General features: G+C 42.0%; 1 protein-coding gene across 1 annotated transcript in view; it reads left to right on the top strand.

Annotated features, from left to right (window-relative positions):
* LOC102788964 (junctophilin-1-like) overlaps positions 1 to 16,808 on the top strand; it is a 39,779-nt gene extending 22,971 nt beyond the window's left edge. The window contains exons 4-7 of the mRNA XM_087850616.1: positions 6,989 to 7,231; positions 7,661 to 8,097; positions 10,953 to 11,049; positions 15,184 to 16,808. Of these exons, the coding sequence (XP_087706742.1) occupies positions 6,989 to 7,231; positions 7,661 to 8,097; positions 10,953 to 11,033 (761 nt within the window). The 3' untranslated portion in view covers positions 11,034 to 11,049; positions 15,184 to 16,808. The remainder of the gene's footprint in view (positions 1 to 6,988; positions 7,232 to 7,660; positions 8,098 to 10,952; positions 11,050 to 15,183) is intronic.
* Positions 16,809 to 19,299: the final 2,491 nt, after the last annotated feature.

Raw genomic sequence — 19,299 nt, forward strand, 5'->3', positions numbered from 1 at the left:
TAAACATGCGATGTTGAACTTCTGTTGTTAGGTTTAATTTGTGACCTTCTGTATGATTGAAATGCCTAAAAGGTTATGAAAGGATTTAGAACAACTGTTTGAAGGTTGGGTTTGAAACCCTGAGGTATCTTGGTCCTCCCCTATGTTCTTCAAATTTTGCTATCAAGGAGCCAGATCATATTGCAATGTTTTTTTAAAATGGTCTTTAGCAATAGTTCTCCATGCCTTCTGAAGGTTCTTCCAAAAGTTTGGATATCGGCTGCTTTTTCCACAAATTTTCAGTCCGGTCTTTGTACCTGATCATTTTCAGTGGAATGTTTTTTGTTAACATTAACCTGTGAACTTAAGACAAAAAAAGGCGTGAAACTGTTGTATCTGCACACATTTTAAATTGTATCTTCAGGCACAAAAAAAACTATTTTGATTGTATGATAAATGCCAAATATAACACAGTTTGACAGGCATAAGAGCATTTTTACATCGAAAAGTGATTCCCAAAGAGCTTTTAGTTGAAACCTTGGCATATCTTGGAATGGTGTGTTCTTTAAAAAATTAAGAACCGGGGTGGCAGGAAGTAGAGCAGATCATCTACTGACTGAAAGTTTGGTGGTTCAATCCCTGGCTCCCCCTAGTCTGCATGCCAAATATCCTTGGGCAAGATATTAACCCCAAGTTGCTCTCTGGTACATAGTAGTAGTTTTTGCTAAAGCATATAGTTAGGGCTGGACCAGGTGACCCTGAATCCTCCCTTAGTTATGCTACAATAGGTCTAGGCTGCTGGGGGTTTGCCTGATGCACTTCTTCTTCTTCACTCACCTCTTTTATTTATAGTGTGTTTATACAACAACGATTCAATCATTGGTTTTAATTAATCATTAGTTATTGTTAATCTCTTTCCGTCTTCCTCCACTCACCCAACCCCTCATGCCAGATTACCACCCCTCCCTGACCTTAGTGCTGCAGGAGGTTTCTTCCTGTTAAAAGGGTTTTTTTCTTCCTACTGTCGCCAAGTGCTTACTTATAAGGGTTCATCTGATTGTTGATCTTTTCTCTGTGTTATTGTAGGGTACCTTACAAAATGAAGAGACTTAAATTGAAGTGTACAGAGTGCTTTCGGTTCAGCACCCACGTCACTCAGCTCTCTAGCTGACTGCACTAAAAAAGGAAAAACGCTCATTGGAGAAACTATCATCACCTGCTGGTTAATGTTTTAATTACACAGGTGGGTTGCACCTGAGACATTTGTTGGTTTTGAAGTCTCTTCATGTTCAGTGCATTGTCAAGAATTGCCGAGACTTTGATAGAGGGACAGGCATCGGGTGACATGGACTGCTGTGGTACAGGAGAGTAGTGGATAGGCCAGGCACTACCTGTGGGTCACCCCACAGGAACTAGATAGATCCAGTGTGGTGACTGTGGGTGCTGTTGTTGACCAGGACACCAAGTGGTGGTGATAGTACCAATTATCTCCATGAACACTTGATGTTTTGCTTGTTGCTGGCCTTGCATAGACTGGAATCTCCTTTTCTCTGCCTCTGCTGCGCTTTCAAAATCTATCAAATGCTTCATTTTCCTGTTTTAGACATTTCTGCTCAGCTTCATATAGTTCCTCCAGCTTCCTTCTCTGTTATGTATGACTGTGACAGATTCAAAGTTGTATTAGCTTTGGCCTCGTTTGCTCACATGAGCCTCAGGAATGGCCAGCCTTTCACAGCTTCGTCCACTCTCACCATCGTAGTCTGGATTGTTTTGACTTTACCGGGGATGTGTGCTGAAATGCAACAACAGGGCCACTTTTTTTCTCCATAACTCGGTGTCCTAATGGACGTTTCTCCTCTAAAAAATAACAGTTATCTGAATATTCAAACAGTTATATGCAACGTACTGTATACATGGCATTCCTATTTCACTGTAGTCTGTGCCTTACCATTTGGTCATTGCCATTTACTGCAGCATTGAAATATATCGTACATATGCAGTTAACACTAGCCACCAACTTTACTCCTATAAAAATTAATATCAGATTTGAATAACAACCTTATGATAACCTCCCCAATGTGTGTAGCTTTGCTCTCAAGTCCAGAACGCATTGAATATAGTTTCTAGTTGTGCTTGGACCTTCCTCCCTGTTTCCTTCAGTCAGCTCCAAGACCCCCTTCCTGCCGAGCAGCAAATCAAAGGGAGAAAATTCTGGGGCACTAGGGCACCTCCCACCTTGCAAACAACAGGGGGTCTAACCAGAGAGCCCGGTGGCATTCATCCTTTTAATAATCCATTTTAGGAATCATGGATTAATTAGATGTTCCAATTCAATTTCAATTCAATTCAATTTTATTTATATAGCGCCAAATCACAACAAAAGTCGCCTCAAGGCGCTTCATAGATACAGAGAAAACCCCAACAATCATATGACCCCCTATGAGCAAGCACTTTGGCGACAGTGGGAAGGAAAAACTCACTTTTAACAGGAAGAAACCTCCGGCAGAACCAGGCTCAGGGAGGGGCGGCCATCTGCTGTGATTGGTTGGGGTGAGAGAAGGAAGACAGGATAAAGACATGCTGTGGAAGAGAGACAGAGGTTAATAACAGATATGATTCAATGCAGAGAGGTCTGTTAATACATAGTGAGTGAGAAAGGTGACTGGAAAGGAAAAACTCAATGCATCATGGGAATCCCCCGGCAGCCTACGTCTATTGCAGCATAACTAAGGGAGGATTCAGGGTCACCTGGTCCAGCCCTAACTATATGCTTTAGCAAAAAGGAAAGTTTGAAGCCTAATCTTGAAAGTAGAGATAGTGTCTGTCTCCCGAATCCAAACTGGAAGCTGGTTCCACAGAAGAGGGGCCTGAAAACTGAAGGCTCTGCCTCCCATTCTACTTTTAAATACTCTAGGAACAACAAGTAGGCCTGCAGTGTGAGAGCGAAGTGCTCTAATAGGGTGATATGGTACTACAAGGTCATTAAGATAAGATGGGGCCTGATTATTTAAGACCTTGTATGTGAGGAGCAGGATTTTGAATTCAATTCTGGATTTAACAGGAAGCAAATGAAGGGAAGCCAAAACAGGAGAAATCTGCTCTCTCTTTCTAGTCCCTGTCAGGACTCTTGCTGCAGCATTTTGGATTAGCTGAAGGCTTTTCAGGGAGTTTTTTTGGAAATCCTGATAATAATGAATTACAGGCATCCAGCCTGGAAGTAATAAATGCATGAACTAGTTTTTCAGCGTCACTCTGAGACAGGATATTTCTAATTTTAGAGATGTTGCACAAATGGAAGAAAGCAGTCTTACATATTTGTTTAATATGTGCGTTGAAGGACATGTCCTGGTCAAAAATGACTCCAAGGTTCCTCACAGTGTTACTGGAGGCCAAGGTAATGCCATCCAGAGTAAGAATCTGGTTAGATACCGTATTTCTAAGATTTTCAGCGCCGAGTACAATAACCTCAGTTTGATCTGAATTAAGAAGCAGAAAGTTAGCGGCCATCCAGGTCTTTATGTCTTTAAGACATTCCTGCAGTTTAACTAATTGGTGTGTGTTGTCTGGCTTCATGGACAGATAGAGCTGGGTGTCATCTGCATAGCAGTGAAAATGTATGCTATGTCTTCTAATGATGCTGCCTAAGGGAAGCATGTATAATGTAAACAGAATTGGTCCTAGCACTGAACCCTGTGGAACTCCATAATTAACCTCAGTGTGTGAAGAGGACTCTCCATTTACATGCACAAACTGGAGTCTTAAGATAGATATGATACAAACCACTGCAGCACACTACCTGTAATACCTACAGCATGTTCTAATCGCTCTAATAGGATATTATGGTCAACAGTATCGAACGCTGCACAGAGGTCTAGCAGGACAAGCACAGAGATGAGTCCACTGTCAGAGGCCATAAGAAGATCATTTGTAACCTTCACTAAAGCTGTTTCTGTGCTGTGATGAGCTCTGAAACCTGACTGAAACTCTTCAAATAAACCATTCCTCTGCAGATGATCTGTTAGCTGTTTGACAACTACTCTTTCAAGGATGTTTGATATGAAAGGAAGGTTGGAGATTGGCCTATAATTAGCTAAGACTGCTGGGTCTAGAGATGGCTTTTTGAGTAAAGGTTTAACTACAGCCAGCTTGAAGGCCTGTGGTACATAGCTGATTATTAGAGATAGGTTGATCATATTTAACCACCTAAGACCCGAACTCTTCCACGGCATGCATTTTTAATTTCTATTTGGTATTTGGGCTGATTGGGTCCTGATGAATGTAAAAACAAAGATTTACCAGATTTTTTTTTTTAACTGATTTTTGTTTCTGAGAAAAATGAGAGCCACATATGAGGATATTAATTTAAAATTTCGATAGAACAGTAGCAGTATAATGTCCTCGTAAGTGGATATCAGGCCCTTATAGAGCAAAATTGAGTATTTTGGTCTAAATAACCCAAAATGTGATGTCCACATATGTGGACGCCAGGTCCTAGGAGGTTAAGATCAAAGAATTAATTAATGGCAGGACTTATTTGAGCAGTTTTGTAGGAATGGGGTCTAAAAGACACGTTGATGGTTTGGAGGAAGTAATTATTGAAGTTAACTCAGAAAGATCGATTGGAGAAAAAGAGTCTAACTTAACATCAATGGTACTAAGAGTAGCTGTAGATAATATTACATCTGTGGGATGATTATTGGTAATTTTTTCTCTAATGATAAAAACTTTATTTGTGAAGAAGTTCATGAAGTCATTACTAGTTAACGTTAAAGGGATGGATGGCTCAACAGAGCTCTGACTGTTTGTCAGCCTGGCTACAGTGCTGAAGAGAAACCTGGGGTTGTTCTTATTTTCTTCAATCAGTAACGAATAGTGAGATGTTCTGGCTTCGCGGAGGGCTTTCTTATAAAGCAATAAACTATTTATCCAGGCTAAATGATGATCCTCTAAATTTGTGACACGCCATTTGCTCTCCAGCTTACGAGTCATCTGCTTTAGGCTACGTGTTTGAAAATTATACCACGGAGTCAGGTACTTCTGATTAGAGACCTTAGTTTTCACAGGAGCTACAGTATCCAGAGTCGTACACAATAATTATTTTATCTGAGCTGAGAACTAAATCAGATAAAAAGTCTGAGCAATCAGAAAGAAACTCTGTGGCCCAGGTGGACGATAGATGATAACAAGTAAGACTGGTTTCTGAGTTTCACAGCTGGGGTGGACGAGGCTAAGCATCAGGCTTTCAAATGAATTAAAAGTCTGTCTGGGTCTTTGGTTGATTAATAGGCTGGTGTGAAAAATTGCTGCCACACCTCCCCCTCGGCCTGTGCTTCAAAGTTGCAGGAGGAGAGAAGCTGCAGAGAGGCGTGTAAGACTGCAACTCTGCTTCCTGGTCCCAACTCTGGATACTCATTTTTTGCGGGGTTTAATAAATTTGTCCATGTTTCTAGAAATGAGAGCTGCTCCATCCAAAGTGGGATGGATGCCGTCTCTCCTAACAAGACCAGGTTTCCTTCAGAAGGTTTGCCAATTATCTATGAAGCCCACATGCTCCACCAACCTGGCTGTCTGAAAGTGGTCCAAATAAATTGCATCTCTAATAATTTGCACATTTCTTTCAGTGTGAAAGACATGAGCGATGTGCACTAGTCAGTCAGTCAGTATCGCTTTCAAGAGATACTCACCCACTCTGACTCCAACCCTGGGTTAGATCAGAGTTTGGGGGACCAGGTTCTGGATGCAGCCCAAATCCACCATATAGCCTTGTGTATACCCCCTTGGTAACTTACCGGTGCGCTGTACGTCCCTCTCAGATGGATAGAGGGTGTTGGAGGGCCTGCAACATGGAACACCTGTCTGACCTCCATCCATAGGCATTCCCAGCAGATGTGTCCTTATCACCTGCACCTCCAACACTCCTGCCCAAAGCTCATGTGGGTCCTGGTGCAGTGCCTGGGAAGGCAGAACAGGGAGATGTGATTGCAGCACAGAAGGGAAACTAGCATCTCGGAGCTGAGACTGGCCTCATCCCACTCGCTAGGCGGCCGCGTCTCTTAGTCTCCTCCAGCCATGCTCCTTGTGGATCTCTGCCAGCATGACTACCACCTCCAGGCTCACTGGTCGAGGGCAGTGGACCCATTGCGCTGTCTCCCCAGGGAACCCCTCCACAAATTGTTCAAGGTCCACCAGCTCAAACTGCCACGCTTCCCCCTCTGATGCCCCGGGCTGCAGCCACCACATCAGAGAACCGCTGGGCCCATGAACTGCTGAGTGAAGGGCCAATCCTCTGCCGACATTGCACTTTTCCAGAATTGCCAGCGGTCCAGCATGGCCCGGCAGATGTTGGGAAAGCACCGCAATGCCGGCAGCAACCTCAGGGCCACCATCTAAGCCTTCCTCGATAGCAGCAGCAACCACTCGTCCATAGGCCACTGACACCCCTCTGCTGTGGCCAGGAGTGTCTTCAGTTTCCTCTTATGCACCACCATGTACTGTTTGTGCACGGCTGTGAGCTCTGCCGCCATCTGACCCAGCAGCTGGGCCAGCTGTACAGGCTATAGATCTGACATGCGTCCTGCGTTTTCGGGACAACTGTGATAGACAGACCCAGTAAGCAGCGTTTTCAGGTAAGTGACCATTTATTTAAAGACTTCTTTGAGTTTTGTTGTGGCAGCTTTCCAGCTGACATGTCTCAGCTTGGCAACAACAACCCTCTGCCAGGTCCCTGTGTCAGTAAAAAGGAAGAGCCTGATTAGCAGACTGGCCCCAGCTGCACTGCCAGCCTCTCTGGCACTGTGCTCTGAGCCCACTGTGCCACCCCTCTTCTGTAGCGAAGCCACAGACCACATCTCCACCACAGTGGTGTTAATACATGGTGTCCAAATTTGTAACTGTTCCAACTGTAATTATTTTTCGTTTTTTAGGGGTTTTTTTAAGGCAGCTGTGTCCGATCTGACACGTCTTTCAAACTAAGTGAACAAAAAGTCTTTGTGTGTGTGTGTATTTCTAGGACCTGACTACACACTGCAGAAGTACAGTGACTCGCAAGTTGTAACGGAGAAGCCCAGAGAGGAGACAAAAGAGAAATCTCCTCCGGGGAGCCCACATTTCTACAGGAAAGGCACAACACCAAACCAGTCTCCATCTGCAAGCCCAGGTCCCAGCCCTAGTCCTTCACCTACTGCTGCTAAAAAGGCTTTTTACAGCAGTAAAACTCTTGCCTCTGATGCAGCAGCGGAGGCTTTGACAGCAGGTAAGCAACTTTATTGAATGTTTGTCTATCAGATATTAGCTGTAGTAGTAATACAGCTAATTTCTACATATTTACTGCAACAGGTTTCCCAACAGTCTGGAGGAAGTTCTCCTGAAAGCTGTTATTTTTTCTTTGACTCTGTAGTTAATCTCATCCTGAACCATCTGCGTTTGGCGGGTTTAGGTTGGATTAGGTTATAGAGACTCATGGTTTGCCAATTAGGAAGCTGGAGGGTCTTTTTGCTTATTGTCTTGCTGAAAATTAAAAGCATCCCGCAGATACTGTGAAGCTGAACTGAGATGTGACGCTTGACTGAAAACTTGAAATTCTACCTCCAGAGCTCAAGTTGCCTGAACCAGTATATTGTATACGCATTATTCATTTGGTTAACTGTGGTCTCCATTACCCCTGTCTTTTTTTATTGTACAGGCATAACAAAAGCAGCGTCAAAACTTCCTCTGAGACAGCAAGTAAGGCAACAAGAGGCTTCTCCAGCAGTCAAACAGTCTGCTACCACAACAGTCAGCAGTAACTCAAGCAATGGACAGATTCACTCCCAGTACCCTGGTTACCATGTTAAAGCAACTCTTAAGATTCAACCCCCTGAAGAACCAATTGGTGTAGTGGGTGATCTTCACCCATCTGACCTTGTACACTTGCTGCCATCACCTGTCAAACAAATTCAACCACCAGCACCAAAACCCCTGCCAGCCCCTATGCCTTCACAAGTTCCAGCAAAAGATGGCACCAAAGCACAAGAGCCTCCCAAGGAATCACAAAAAAAGGAATCAAGCAAATCAAGGAACCTTGCAGAAACCAAGAAAGCCAGTATGGAAATTGATCCTGAAATTTTAGAGGACAAATCGGTGAGTTGAGTTGCCACACATATTTTTATAACATAGTATTCTAACAATCAGGGAGAATCGAACGCACAGTGAGTGTGCGTGTTCAGATTGACTTATACTTTCTAGAATTTCCCACCAATGTTACAATAACTATAATCGGAATATGGATATATGTCCAGAATTAGGGCTGTGGCCATATCATGGTGCCCACGATAATACCACATTACATTTTTACCTCATATAAAAGTGCCATATTTTGATATTAATGATATAACAATGCTATACATTTACATTCCCTAGCACACACACACAGACAGACATGTTTAGCAGTGAGGCCCACATGTCAGCCTTCAGTGGGATCTGATTATTCCAGATGTTGTGTGCGATGAGATGGATTTTAAATTTGAGTCTGGATTTAACAGGAAGCCAATAAAAGGAAGCCAATACAGGAGAAATCTGCTCTGTCTCTCTAGCCTCTGTCAGGACTCTTGCTGCAGCATTTTGGATTATTTGAAGGCTTTTCAGGGAGTTTTTAGGACATCCTGATAATAATGAATCTTTGAGCTCAGAGATGAAATTCGGCTGTTTTTACAAGAGGAAGACATGCTTGAAGTTGCAAGCAAGTTTAATGATGAAGATGTTTTTTAATTGTATTTGTAAAAAAGCCTATTTCTATGGAAGAAAGTGAAAAACATATTTTCTATCATTTCATTGTTTATTGCTTTATTACCTTGTGTAGTATGAACAGCTATACGGCAGGTTCTTATCCATAGGAAATGCTGTAAAACTTGTGAAAATCCAGTTAAAAGTCCAAAGTTACTGGTTGTACTTGTTTGCGGTGAGCAGCAGATCAAACAAGTTAACAATTATAAATGGTTTTAAACACACATCCAGGCCTGTGAGACTCATTTAGACACTCAGACACTGAGCCGTGGCTCTCTGGTACATGCAGACATTTCTGCAGACGCTTTGTATATTTGATGTAATATTCAATAATGAACTGTAAATTTGGACTTTTTCAAGGAAGCATTTTTTTATTCAGTGTTTTCATTTTTTAATGAATTTACTCCTACTGGGGAGAACACACATGAGGTTTAAGGCCTGGACAATGATGAAACCTGGAAAATGGTTGCAAATAAATATGGGTATCACTTTAGGCAGCTCCTAATTTTATGGATTCAACACCCAGCTTTGCAGTCTCTAATATCATTTCTGCTTGTTTCTTCACGTTTTCCCTACGCGATTGCATTTAATTCCTGCTCGTCTCTTTCTGTAGCTAGCCTGTATCACTACACTAGCTGTCTTGAAAGCGTCACCCCCTCCCTTCTTTCACATAACAGTATGATTACAGTCAGTCTTGTGATTTGCTGCATGGTGTGCCCATCAAAATAAAGTCCTTCCTACATGGATTCTCAGCAGCTGCCACATACCGACAGGCCATTAATATTGACATATGAAATTATATCGCGGGCCGGATGTGGCCTTCAGACCGAGCAGTGCTCTCTCACACAGGGTTTAGTGGGGGTGGGGTGCTGCTGACTTCAACTGTGGATATAGTCGGACAGCAGGAAGAATACTTTGAGGACCTGCTTCTGTAGAGGACACAGAGTGTGTGGATGAGGGGCACGATTTGCCTGTCACCAGGGGCAAGATCAACAAAGTAGTTAAACAACTACTTGGTAGCAGCAGGGCCTCTGGGGTGGATGAGTTGCTCTGACTTCCTTAAGGCTCTTGTTGTTCTAGGTCTGTCTTGAAGATCTGGCCAGGTGCTTCTGGATTGGTAGACTGGGGTGGTGGTTCCCATCTTTAAGAAGAGTTTCTGGAAGGTTATAGGGGGATCACACTACTCAGCTTCCCTGGGAAGATAGACTGTACCAGGGTACTGGAAACTTTATCCGTTAATCAAATCTCAAATTGAGGACTGTTGCAAGAGCTACAGTTGTACACTGCCAGCAGTCAGTGTTGGACTCAGTCACCAATCCTGCTCATTATTTTTATGAACAGACATTTTAGGCATAGCCTCGTGCCTGAAGGCTTCCAGTTTGGTGGCTTCAGAATCTCACGTCTGCTGTTTGCGGATGATGTGGTTCTGTTGGCTTCAGTAGGTGGTGGCCTGTTTGACAAGTATTTGTCTTGCAAAATTTAAATAAAAATTTGCAGTTCAGATTTATTAACAAAATTCATAAATGGTATAATAAAGGTTGTTTGCAAACGAGCAAAAAAGAAAAGAGCGACAAACACACAAACAGGGTGATATGAATCTATACAAGAGCAAAAGGTGATACTGTAAAGTGTGTGGCTGTATCAAAATGCTAAGCAACAAAAGGATTATAAGAAGATGACAAACAAATGTTACCAAAGACCTTCTGCAGAAGAAGAAAGTGGGAACTCTGAACTAGACAGCTGTCTTGGACAACTACTATTTTCTGTGGCCATCTCCCTGTACAACTCCTTCATGTAATACACTGTAAACACTGCAATAGTTACACACTGTTGCTCTACAGTAAAAAGTTCACAGGTTAGAATTAAATGTCAATCATATATATTTCACCTCTGTAATACTCTTCATATTTATAATTGAGCGATTTGTGCCAGCTCTTAAAGTGGTAAACTCTGTAACATATTGTATTATTTAAATAGTTTAGTCTGTTACTTTCTTTGGGCAACTGTAATCCACACAATTTCCTGAGGGATTAATAAAGTATTCTGATCTCCACTGAACTGAATTCAAGAGGATATCTTTACTAGTTTCCACTACATACTGTATGCTGTCAGTGGGGCCCACTGCTTGTCTTGTTGACTTTGATAGCGTCAGTAATCATAATGTTGCAAAATAAATGAAATAACTTAAAGAGCTTTCTTGTGTGTCTCCACAGGGCCCTAACTCGATCTTGGTGGTTCTTGTGATGCTGTTGAATGTAGGTCTAGCAATCATTTTTGTCCATTTCCTCACCTGACCAAATCTGGGCTCGGGTAAGAATTTTCAGCTGTATTTCACAACTGAAACTGGTTTGCTGTTGTGTTTATCATCAGGAAAGATTGGTCATTTAGAATACAACCTCAATACAAACTGTATATAAAAACAGAAGTGCAGCGATCTGCAAAGCTATAATTTATTCACAACAGAAAACAGAAAGAGAAGCAAATGTTTACAATAAGACTGTACCCCTTTAAGAAAATATTACTTTATGAAAAAGTTAAGACTGTGGCAATAAAAGACTGGAAACTGTAAGTGGTACTAAAAAGAGGAACGTTTTACTAATACATACTAATTATTATCATTTTACAAGTAATCAAAAAGGAGTTATCTTTAAAATCCTTCTATTACTTTATACAGGTCCCAATGCTTTTCCCTGCTTTGTCCCCTCTCCACTACAGTGTCAGACCTCTCAGGTCATCAGGTGCACGTCTTTAAACTGTTCCCAGAATTAGATCCGAGTGTGGTGAGGGGGCTTTGAGTTACTGTGGTCCTTGTTTTTGGAACATGAGTCCCTCTTTAGTCCAGACATGTTTTCCATGAACGATCTAAAGAAGGAGCATCTTGCTTTGTTACCTGTGCTCAGTTCAAAAGTCTGCATATCTGATGCGTTGGGATGCATTAGTGCTTATGGAATTGGCAACGCCATCATCAAAAGTGTTTAATATGTGGATCCAGCTATATGACGCCTGAAGTTCTTGCACATTTTTAATTTGTTGGTGTAAACATGATATTTTCTGTTGTGAATAAAATATGGCTTTATAATATGTGCAAATTATTGCATTTTACACATTTTTGGATTAAAGGCTCATCAGTCCGAGTCAAACATGGCTGCTGATTAAATTCAAAACTGTATTCACTCCACTGACATGACTGTTGTATCATTAACACATTTTTGTTCTATCCCTGCATGGCACCTTCACAGTGGTACAGTTCTACAGTTCTGCTGTGGTAATTCTTCTGTTTTCAGTTAGCCTGGAACGTTTGTGCTCCAATTAGCAAAACTGACCCCTGGACCTGGTTTGAATATATGTTTGACACTGACGGATGCACAGGACACGATGGAGTATCCATGGAGACTCCATCCTTGCCTCATCCTCTGGTGAAAGGACTACGAGGAAGAGAGAAATTAATAATTCAGTCATTTTTTCTAATCATTGTATTTTTTCAGGTTTCAGTGTATTGCACATCAAGTGTTACTGTGATGCTGTGGAAAGCCAAGTGAATAACTGGAACTGAGTGCCTGAGTAGACTGAGGGAAAGGGAAGCTTAGTTGGTTGTTTAAAGGGTAACACTGGTCTCTTTTTTTTTTAATTGTTACTACTATTGTCCTACAAAAGGATGATAAACAGCTACTAACAGTGATCTAGCCCTTTTCTCCCGTTTTTACAGAACCTAAAACAGAGCACTGTCCCACTGGGTGGCGTTCCTTTAAAACAATGAGTTATAGTTGGTCTAACAGTTACAGACGACCAAAGCTGTTGTCATGTTCAGACACAGTCCTGTTTACGCTGCTTTGAATTCAATTCAATTCAATTCAATTCAATTTTATTTATATAGCGCCAAATTACAACAAAAGTCGCCTCAAGGCGCTTCATAGATACAGAGAAAAACCCAACAATCATATGACCCCCTATGAGCAGCACTTTGGCGACAGTGGGAAGGAAAAACTCCCTTTTAACAGGAAGAAACCTCCGGCAACCCCTAACCCTTTGCTTGCTTCTTGGCCCACAGTCATGACCTATAAACTTTAGGCCAAGGAGGTCTCGATCAGTCGTCCAGGTAAGTAAATCCATCTGGATGTAGCGTAATTATGTGATTACGCTACATCCAGATGAACAGAATCAACCTTTTGGGATTTAGGATCTTTGAGAAATTTAAGATGTGGGGTAAAAAGTCCTGACAGTCCTGACTGACACACAAGAGCAAACTATATTAGTATCAGCGAGAGTATTCAGAATTGTGAGGGCAGCTTTGGATATTATTAATTTCATGAACTGTTTGTAAACAAACTGTAGTTTTTAAATGGTTCATAAAGAAAGGAGACTTTACCAGGTGTTGCTTTGTTATGTGCTTTTAATAAACTAATAGGTGTTGGTAGAAATAATTAATTGTTCACATGAAAGTTGTAAGAAAGATTCTGTAAAGCAGACATGGGATCCCTCTGATTTATACACAGGTTTCTTTTCTTTTGTGGCTTAATTTGGAAACCTTAATTCAAGTACACATTATAGCATTCAGTTGAAGGAAGTCTTCTGTCTCGCCAGCCAGACAGACATAAAAACTACAAACATCACAAAGCTTTGCTGGTAGCAGGTCGATGCTCCAGGAAGCAGAATAAGTACATTTGAGTCTATTGTATAATGGATTTACCTTAACCATCAAGTTCTGCTGCTATTTTAAGAGCACTCCACTTTCCTTCTGCTTATGAAACTGATGTGAACAGTATATTATTCAGTGTGTCACAATGATGACAACACTTTAACTTGAACTTTGTTTGGGGACGGGGATGAACATGAATGGAGTACGATGGGGTGGTAAGCAAAGGCTGTGTTGGTCCCATGGATGTGCACACAACAGCATGCAAGAGGTTGTTTGCAGTGAATGAATCTCCTGTGATGATGCTCAGTTTATTAGAAGATTTGCTTCTTCCACAAATTTGAGATCACATAAAAGTGGTTTCAGTGGAACTCTGAGCCATCTAAAATAGCAGTTGTACTGGAAGTGATCCAGAGATACCCACATATGTATAAACCAGTGCTGTGTCTACACATAAGACAGTTTAGCAAAGAACCAGTTTTAAAATGTATCTTTGCTACCAGCAGTCTGGGGCGGGGGGGGAACAAACATGATTTGCTTCTAATTTCTTAGTTGAATTTAAAATGCCAAATATAAAACAGTGTCACATTTATAAAACTAAAATTTTGATTCAAAATGAAACATTTTAAATTGTTGGTTCAAAGTATCATCAATCTGTAGGAGGGGGTAAGATAAAGGCCCCAGGGTGGGTGTTGACAGCCATCTGTAAAACACAGTGGATGCTCTGCCATAGTTTGGGGCTGACGTCACTAATGTCATTGATCTCGTCAGTATTAATGGAATTATGAGCAAAGAGAAGTACTGTGACATCATCCAGCCTCCCCACAGTCTGGACCTCAACATTATAAAACTATGAATCCCACTGACAGAGACTGGAACAAAAGGTGCTTCAGAGAGTTCAGACTGTATTGAGTAGGGATGCACCGATACTAATACTGGTATCGGGTATCGGGGCCGATACTGTAAAATGTGTGTGTACTCATACTCGTAAAAGTTAACCGATACCAACTTATTTCATTAATCAGAGGGTGGCTTGTCATTTCTGTTGTAGTTTTTTAGATTGGCCACTAAGGAGCCAATTATTATTTTATTTATTATTTATTTAATAATTATTATTTTGTTTGTTTGTTTACAATATGGACACTCTGCAATAATTTACAAGTTTATTTTATTTTCAAACCTAATTTGTATTTATTTTATTCTAAACAGAAGTGTTTATTTATTATTCTGAAAGCTCGAGACAGTGCCAATAGTTCAGTGATATTTTGTAAAATTACAATGTGGAGACTCTGCAATAATTTAACAGAAGTGCTTATTTTTCACTTGAAATTTTTTTGTGGTCATTTTTATTAAGATATTATTTACTATTGGCAGAGAATAAAATAAAACCTGTCTTCCAATTAATTGTATTTTTGTGTGTGTGTGTGTGTGTGTGTGTGTGTGTGTGGTAGAAGTATCGTTTTTGTACTCTGTATCGGCAAGTACTCAGATCCAAGTATCGGTATCGTATCGGTTTGAAAAAATTGGTATCGTTGCATCCCTAGTATTGAGTAAAAGTCACTTTAAGCTTGTCAGAATTTTTTTCTGTTTTTAACCTAATATACTGTATTTACATATATATCTGTGTGTTTTTAAGGTAAATGTAATTTTTAAAAAGGAGTGACTTTACACTCTTTATGCTCCTTGGAGAGTGAGTGTGTTTGTTGATCTGTTCACATCCATTGCATATAAAACTTGATAACTTGTTCTCTGCAGCAGTGACCGGACTCCTGAATGACTTTACTCTAACAGCTACTTTTGTGACCTTGCAGTGGATCCATCCAGACTAGTCAGAGGGGCCTTTTTAAAAAACGACAGCAGACAGAACAGCAGACACAGACAAAACGGAGGCCTGAAAATAGCCGGGTGGAGGAGAGGATAAAAACACACGGAGGAATGAGGGGGGTGGCAAGGGAGAAAGATGAAACCATCACCACCCCTGGACTGTGTGAAAGTCTTTGGTGCCCAAGTCCAGCCTGATTGGACTGTTGATGACGTGTGACTTCAGAGTGCAGTGAAAGCTGAAGCTGGCAGTAGCTAGTTGGAAACCAGGCCTTTACCCTCAGCGAGATGAGCCAATGGGAGCAGAGTGGATTTGAGTGTCGGGCCTAGCATCTAGACTGCCCATAAAAACCTGGAGTATGTGCCTGTTTACCAGTCAGTCCGACTGCTGAGTAAATATTCACGTTTTGAAATGCTGCAATAAAAAGTTTGTGCCTTGTCCAGCTGAGATGTAAAGAGTTTGTTTTGTATATGATCAGTGAACAATAGCACGGACATTCAGTCGTTATGTTGCTCTTCTGTTCAGTTAGTTAGCCATCATTTACTGTGCACCAAGCATACATTGTCTAGAAGATAACTTTGCACTGATGCCCACTCTGCATCGCATGGAGTGATTTTTACTTCAGTTCAACAAGAACAACTCACCTTTTCTCTCACATGTAAGTTCTCATAAGACTGTTGTGATCTAGCTTGTGCACAGATTTCATCACATATGTGTGTGCGTCAGCAGTTTGTGTATGAGAGTGTGAGAGGATGGGCAGGTGTTGGGCTGGATAAGTTCAGAGATGCACTTTGAGTTGATGGAAGCCAACAGCTGCCTTACCGTTTTACAGAGTGACATGGTAGTGGGGAAGAATGGCTGGGCAGGAATGTGAAGCACCAAGCTGCTTCCCTGTGCCAGCTCCTAGGAGAGCGGCTCTATTTCTATTGGTCTGTTTATTGATCTGTTCACATCCATTTTTATCTGATTCTGTCTCAGTGCCTGCTTTTTTACTTTATTAAAACTTAACCATAGACGATATTTTCATTCACTGTCCACATTATTTCATTTAAAACTGGTTTATTGCACTTATAGTTTTGATCATTATGATGGCTGAATACCAGTCTGTGTATGTTGAATGTTAATATTTTAGTTGACAAATGAATCTGTCTTCCAGTGGGCTGAAAATGCACTCGAACCTCCACCGAAGCAGCTCACTCTTTGGACGATATTTACTTTTAAAGGAATATTATTGTATTTTGTATGTATCAATTTGTTTTCTTTGTTCTTTTTAAACCTTAGTTTATAGTGCAGTAAAAACAAGTGCAAAGTGCAGGCTTTTGTTTGCCTTGTTAAAATCTATGTTAATATAAATGACAGAACTTTGAGTATAATTATTTTGTATTTATGTGGATATGAAACATGCACCATTCATTTTATTGTATAATGAGTTTAAATGTGTGGTTCACTTGATGGTTATTACTCTGTTGACCTTGAAGGAGAGGTCACAGGTCAAATATGACATAATATTTGAAATATGGTCGTTTTTGACAATGCACTCTTTCACATTGTGGTTTCTAAGTTATGAGGTTTTTTGTCAATTTTCAACCAATAAATCATTAAGTTGACCTTGAAGACCTGGATGGATGTAGCCCAAACTTTAACATGACCCCACTCTGGACCCTACAAAGTTTTATCAAAATGTGCTCAACACTTTTTTAGCTATTGTATTTTCAGACAGAACAGTACACACATACATACACATGCAAACATGACAAACAAACATAACCACCTTGGAAAATTTAAAGTCTTATTGAAATTCTGGATTTTCCCCCAGAATCCTGGACTGGCTGGTGGAGCGACGGAATAAGACTTTGAAGCCCATGATTCATAGGTTTATTCATGGGGATGAAAGCAATCGGCATCACTGGTTAGAACCTTTGTTGCTTGCAGTGCGGGAGGTGCCCCAGGCCTCCATGGGATTTTCTTTCTTTGAGCTGCTGTTCGGCAGGAAGCTTGATTAAGGAAAACTGGGAGGAAGGTCCAAGCCCAGCTAAGAAGGACATTCAGTATGTTCTGGACCTGAGAGCAAAGACACACACTGGGAAGGTTATCACGAGAAAATTGTCTCCAGGCTCAGGAACTTCAGGAGTGCCTGTACGGCAGAGCGGCTAGAGGGAGACAAAGTGCTTGCATTACTCCCTTCTTTCATTTCAAAGTTGCTCAGCAGGTTGTAAGGAGCCTTCATGGTCACACAGTGAATGAGTAATAGGTGTTGACTATGCAGTGGTGCGGTCAGACAGGAGAGGAGCCACACAGGTATATCACCTTATCATATATATCACACTCTCAGGCTCAAATTAAACTTTTTGCTTCTAATGCACAACCAAGTCCTGCAGTCGTACTTCTGAGTAAAAAAAACTCATAAAATATGTATGTAGAGTAATCAGGTTGTTAGTTTTTAACTGTTGCAAATCGGCAAGGCCTGCCTCGAGAGGGTTAACCTTCTCAAAATATGGAGAGAGGCCAAACCCACATCTCTGGTGAGGGAGAGAGATGAGTTTGTCCAGAGGTGCCCAGTTCCTCCCTCCCTCCATTATGATCACACTCAGGCTGAGCGAGTGAATGTTGCTGCGTTGCAACAGCATTTTGCAGATGTTCTCCCCATGCCCAGCCGTACCTCTCTGATAGAGCTCCATTTTGAAACGTGTCCTGGTGTGACAGTGCACTCACAGCCCTACAGGTTACCTACAGGTTACCTGAAGAACAAATTGTTCAGAAAGAATTGGCTGAGGTGCTAACGATGTGGGAGTATTTCACTAGCAGGGACCACTCCCTTGGTAACGATGAGCAATGAGGGATGAGGGAGTGTGATTAGTGCTGCGGTTTGGGGAAGGCCTTGAAGGGGACTGGCAATGGCTCTCGGGCTGGGCAGAACCCCCAAAGACAGCATCCCCTGCAGAAGCAATACTGGGCATAACGGAGGCTTTGGAGAATGTTGTGAATGTATACCAGGTAGGCTTGTGATGACCATTGACAGAGGAGCTTGATTAAGTGGTCAGGGATTCCTTTGCAGGAGGCAGAAGTCGCGACGCCGGTGAGGAAGGGATGGCCAGGGATGTGATTTGGAGGAATCCCGGAAGACGAGGGCGCTTGGGGAACGTGTGAGAGGAGCCATGTCCTGATTGAGGCGTGGCCAGATTTGGTGATGAACAGAGGATCCGAAGGTAAGGCGTGCTGAGATTTTCTGAGGTCAAGGTAAAGGGTTAGTGGAGGGTCTTAAACGAGAGTTTATTTTGAAGTAGTATGTAGGCGTGGTGCTGCCCGATTGATTGGTTTGCTTCGTTTGAGGATGAAAATGAAGCAGTCTTTGGAGGCTGGGTGGATGACACTCATGCACGGGTGAAGAGAGGTGAAGAGATGGAACTTCGAGGATGAGGAGGTGAATTCAGAACAGCATAAGCTGAAGAAGGCGAGTAGGAACGTGGCCTCGAGTGTGCACGCCAGGAAGTAATCGCTATGCTTCAGCTGGAGGGTAGAGATGCAGCGATGTTGTAGATCTGAAGTTAGGGGTAAGCAGTATAGGGTCGTGGCAGGTGACTGATGCTGGAGACTGTTGATGAGTAGTGATATCTGGGGTGACGTAATGGTTGGGCATGGTGGACCTGTGAGCAGTTCGGCGAAGAAATTGATGCCGCTGAAGTACGTCTTTATGGAGGGAATTTTGATGCTCAGAAACTGGAAGGCATGAGATATGAAGCTGGAAACTGTTGTGATGGCAAGTGACGGAAAGGGCAGGTTGAAGTTGTGATGCGATGAATGGAACGTGTTCCGAGCGGTCCAATAGGAGGACAATGTGCTTGCTGCAAGGCTATTTTATAATCGCTTCTTGGGAGATGCTGATGAGTTCTGCGATGCTGGAGTTTAGATCTCGAAAGACGTGGCTGAAAATGGAGGACCTGGGGTCGGAGCTGCCTCTGCGTGGGGCGCCAAGGCTCTGAATGTCTTCGGCCGTAATAACCCCCAAAGCCGGCAGAAGGGGCGGCATCTGTGAAATGCAGGACGTCGTCGGGGCGGGGCAGCCGATCGTTGTAGAAGAAGGTGTTGCCGTTCCAGTTGGCGGGAA

Source organism: Neolamprologus brichardi, chromosome 14 (genome assembly GCF_056152115.1).
Source record: "Neolamprologus brichardi isolate AB-2024 chromosome 14, ASM5615211v1, whole genome shotgun sequence".
In the NCBI taxonomy this organism is placed as follows: domain Eukaryota; kingdom Metazoa; phylum Chordata; class Actinopteri; order Cichliformes; family Cichlidae; genus Neolamprologus; species Neolamprologus brichardi.